Source organism: Cervus elaphus, chromosome 14 (genome assembly GCF_910594005.1).
Source record: "Cervus elaphus chromosome 14, mCerEla1.1, whole genome shotgun sequence".
Classification (NCBI taxonomy): Eukaryota; Metazoa; Chordata; class Mammalia; order Artiodactyla; family Cervidae; genus Cervus; species Cervus elaphus.
This window is the reverse complement of record NC_057828.1, coordinates 66538733-66543014: the sequence shown is the minus strand read 5'-3', so window position 1 is coordinate 66543014 and position 4282 is coordinate 66538733. Positions and strand designations below refer to the sequence as shown.

Below are 4282 nucleotides of genomic sequence, written 5' to 3'. Positions count from 1 at the left end.
ATACTACACGTTTTCCTCTTTATCTTTTTTATTGTCTATTTTTAGTTGACAATCTATCTAAAAGCTGCCTTTAGAATCTCTGGGATATAAGAATATACTGACCCTTTAGAATGTAAGTTCCATAGGGCTGGGATTTTTGTCTACTTTATTCACCTGTGACAGCATCTGTCATCTAGTACGTCATCAATAAATATTTGTTCAGTGAATGAACAGCTGACAACCAGGAGACAGAAAAGCAACAGTGGGTAGAGCCCAAGCCTGGGTGCTCAGAGTGTAGCCCTAGGGGCCTTTACCAGAATCACTTCCTCTATCGAGGAAGCTTGGCTCAGCAGCCCACTGTTTCATCCCATTAGCTAGACTTCACCACATCTCACGTCAGTGTGTTTTGACAACTGACTCTGACCCTTTGGGGACCAAGCAATATTTTTACCCCATTCTTTACCATCTTTTACTTCTTGTTAAAGCTCAATCTTAGAACAAGTTCCCTGGCAGCCAGTGGTTAAGACTTCACCTTCCAGGAACTTCCCTGATGGTTCAGTGCCTGGAGCTCCACAGTCGAAAAGCTAGGGGTCTGGGTTCAATCCCTGGTTGGGGAAATAGATCCCACATGCCACAACTAGGGTCCCCCTGCTACAGCTAAAAGATCCTGTGTGCCACAACTAAAGATCTTACATGCTGCAAGGAAGACTGAAGATCCCGAGTGCTGCAACAAAGACCTGGTGTAGAATAAATAAATAAAAAAGTTTTGTTTTTGTTTTTGTTTTTTTTAAAAAAGAGGACTTTGCCTTCCAGTACAGGGAGGGTACCAGTTCAATGCCTGGTTGGGTAGCTAAGACTGCACATGCCTCACAGGGAAAAATCCAAAACATAAAATGGAAGCAATATTTTAACAAATTCAAGAAGACTTTTAAGATGATCTACATCAAAGAAAGATCTTTTAAAAAACACACACATAAAGCCAAGTTGTTCAACACATCTCCTCGGACCTACAGCATTCACTTAATTTCTGCTATTGCCATTGCACTTTTCATTTGTCTTTAGGATTTTGCTCTACTCCTTTGCGTTTCTGATAGAATGGAACGTCTCCCACTTGCCATATTCTTCTAAGAATCCAGCAACCAAAAACATGACAGAAACGTTTTTAAAGGCATGTGTTTCAGTATGAGCACAGTTTCCTTGTCTCCCTGCTATACTGTGAGTCAGTCCACTGCGTTGTTCCACACCACTCCCATAGATGTGACATTTACAACCGCACCCAGCCTGACAGTTCACTATACCGTCTCTGGTTTAGATCCACAGCCTGCTGGGGGACCACCTACTATGTCAAGCTCTCTATGTTTTACTCATGGACCCTCAGACTGTGTAAAAACTTTTGGAGATTGGTTTCCCATTAATTATTTTTTAATAAAGGCACAAAAATAAAAACAGAAGAATCCTCCTATAAAAAGCCTACATTTCTGTCCCATCAGCAATATGGAGCTTTTAATCTTTTCATTTATTGCAAATGCTCCCCGCAGCTGCCCCCAAACACATGTTCACTTTTCTTGCCTGCTTGTTTGTAGTTAGTTTCCAGCCCTAAGTAGTGGAGCTGGATTCCGTGTTCCATTTATTAGCGTCATCGCAAAAGCCATCACATCTTCCAGAGCTCATTCATCACTCTCCTTCTCTCTCAGCATCATTTTAAATATGCAAGGTCTCATCACCAGTATCGAGGTCTCTGGTCTGCAGAAGGAAGTAAAGGAATACAATTTTAAGACACAGACTGCCTGGGAATCATCCATTCATTTTTCATGTGTCCAGAAATTTTTCACTAAGTTGCTAATATGTGAAGGTCACCATGGAGGTGCTTCAAGGAATGCTGAGATATAAAATAGTGTTTACCGAGTAAGAGGTGGGCGGAGGGAGCGGGAGGTTTGGGTGCTTGAGTTTCACCGGCCGGAGGGGGAACTGCGCGCTTGAGGTGTCCAGGGACTGAGCATTTCAGATCTGCTTGGTAAACCTGGTACACCACCATGCTGGCCGCAAGACTTGTGTGTCTCCGAGCACTACCTTCCAGGGTTTTCCACCCAACTTTCACCAAGGCCTCCCCTGTTGTGAAGAATTCCATCACGAAGAATCAATGGCTTTTAACACCTAGCAGGGAATATGCCACTAGGACAAGAATTGGGTTTCAACGTGGAAAAACAACCCAAGAACTCAAGGAGGCAGCTTTGGAACCATCGGTGGAAAAAGTATTTAAAATTGATCAGATGGGAAGATGGTTTATTGCTGGAGGGGCTGCAGTTGGTCTTGGAGCTTTGTGCTGCTATGGATTGGGAATGTCTAATGAGATCCAAGCTATTGAAAAAGCTGTAATCTGGCCTCAGTATGTGAAGGACAGAATTCATTCCACTTACATGTACTTAGCAGGAAGTATTGGCTTAACAGCTTTGTCTGCCATGGCAGTGAGCAGAATGAACTGCATGATGAGAGGCTCTTGGATAACCATTGGTGCAACCTTTGCAGCCATGACTGGAGCTAGAATGCTGGTACAGTCAATATCATACAAGCAGAGCCCAGGCCCAAAGCACCTTGCTTGGTTACTCCATTCTGGTGTGATGGGTGCTGTGGTGGCTCCTCTGACGATATTAGGGGGGCCTCTTCTCGTCAGAGCTGCATGGTACACGGCTGGCATTGTGGGAGGTCTCTCCACCGTGGCCATGTGTGCACCCAGTGAGAAGTTTCTGAACATGGGGGCGCCCCTGGGCGTGGGCCTCGGTGTCGTCTTTGTGTCCTCACTAGGATCGATGTTTCTTCCACCTACCACTGTGGCTGGTGCCACTCTGGACTCAGTGGCAGTTTATGGTGGATTAGTTCTTTTCAGCATGTTTCTTCTGTATGATACACAGAAAGTAATCAAGCATGCAGAAGTAGTACCAATGTACAGAGTTCAGAAATATGATCCCATCAATTCGATGCTGGGAATCTACATGGATACATTAAACATATTTATGCGTGTTGCCACTATTCTAGCAACTGGAGGCAACAGGAAGAAGTGAAGTGACTCAGCTTCTGACTTCCTTAATACATCAGATATCTGGCTTGTTTAATAGGGGCAGATACTCATTAAATAGTTTGTACAAGCAGCTTTCGTTGAAGTTTAGAAGATAAGAACTTGTCATCGTGTTTCAAACGTTCCAGTAATGTGATGCTTCAGGTCTGCTTTTCTCCTGGAGAATAAATTCAGTAGTTCTCTTCCAGATTAAAAAAAAAAAAATAGTGTTTACCTTCAAGGAATTTACTGGAAAGTTGTGTGGATTAAGAGAGAGAGGAAAGACAAAGGCAGCAGAGGATAGACTCCTTAGTGAGCTGGAGTTTCAAAGGAGCCCAAGATCACTTAAACTGGTGTAGTCAGAGAAGTTCTCCTGGAGGCAGTGACTAGCTGTTGGCATTTGACCTGAGCCTTGGAGGATGAACAAGCCCTTGGAAACCAGAGAAGGGAGGCAGAGGAGAAGGAATTTTAAAAGGAGGAAACAGTATCAACAAAACCATAGAAACAAGAGAGCTTAAACTGTGTTTGAGGATGCTACAGTTAGTTCATACTTTGGGACCCACAAAACTGAGGTCATCCCAGTGGCCTGGCCCATAACCCAGATTTAAAACTAAGTCAGCCTGCACTTAGGAGAAATTCACTGTCAAGGAAACCTACACCAATCACAACCTTCCAAATCATGTTTAGCCAGCTTCCCTCACCCTAGAAGATGGGAAGTGTGAGCATTATCAGGAAATCCTGGGCCTCCTAGTCAATCATGCCCTGTTGCCACTTGCCTCTTACACTCGGCAGAACTCACTCTTCCCCCTGAGACCCCCTGGAAGAGAGCTTCCCTGCTTGTGAGGTACTGTCTTCCTCCAGTCTGTGTGTACTTCCCCTTGGATATAGGGCATCAAATTTGTTGCTTAATTGTTTAGGTTGTGTCGTCTGACAAGGACATCATCAAGACCAGGAGCTCCTTCATTAAAAGCACCCAGGAAACAGAGCAACAGCATGGATTCCCAATTCTCACCCAGAGATTCTGCTAGAATGTTCCTCCCCCTTCTCTCTCTGTAGGACTAGCTCCTTCTTATGCTTCAGCTCTGAGGTTATGTCAGTTTTGAGTTTGAGTATGCTTCAGTGGTGTCCGATTCTTTGTGTAGCCCATCAGGCTCCTCTGTCCATGGGGGTTCTCCAGGCAAGAATACCGGAGAGGGTTCCCATACTCTCCTTCAGGGAATCTATATAACCCAAGGACCGAACCCGTGTCTC

The 4282-nt window shown here is 44.5% G+C and overlaps 1 protein-coding gene across 1 annotated transcript; it reads left to right on the top strand.

Moving 5' to 3' along the window:
- Positions 1–1896: 1896 nt before the first annotated feature.
- On the top strand, positions 1897–3239 carry LOC122708142 (growth hormone-inducible transmembrane protein-like). The gene has a single exon (XM_043924286.1). It carries the CDS (start codon positions 2013–2015, stop codon positions 3036–3038), a length of 1026 nt encoding a protein of 341 aa, XP_043780221.1. The 5' UTR covers positions 1897–2012; the 3' UTR covers positions 3039–3239.
- Positions 3240–4282: the final 1043 nt, after the last annotated feature.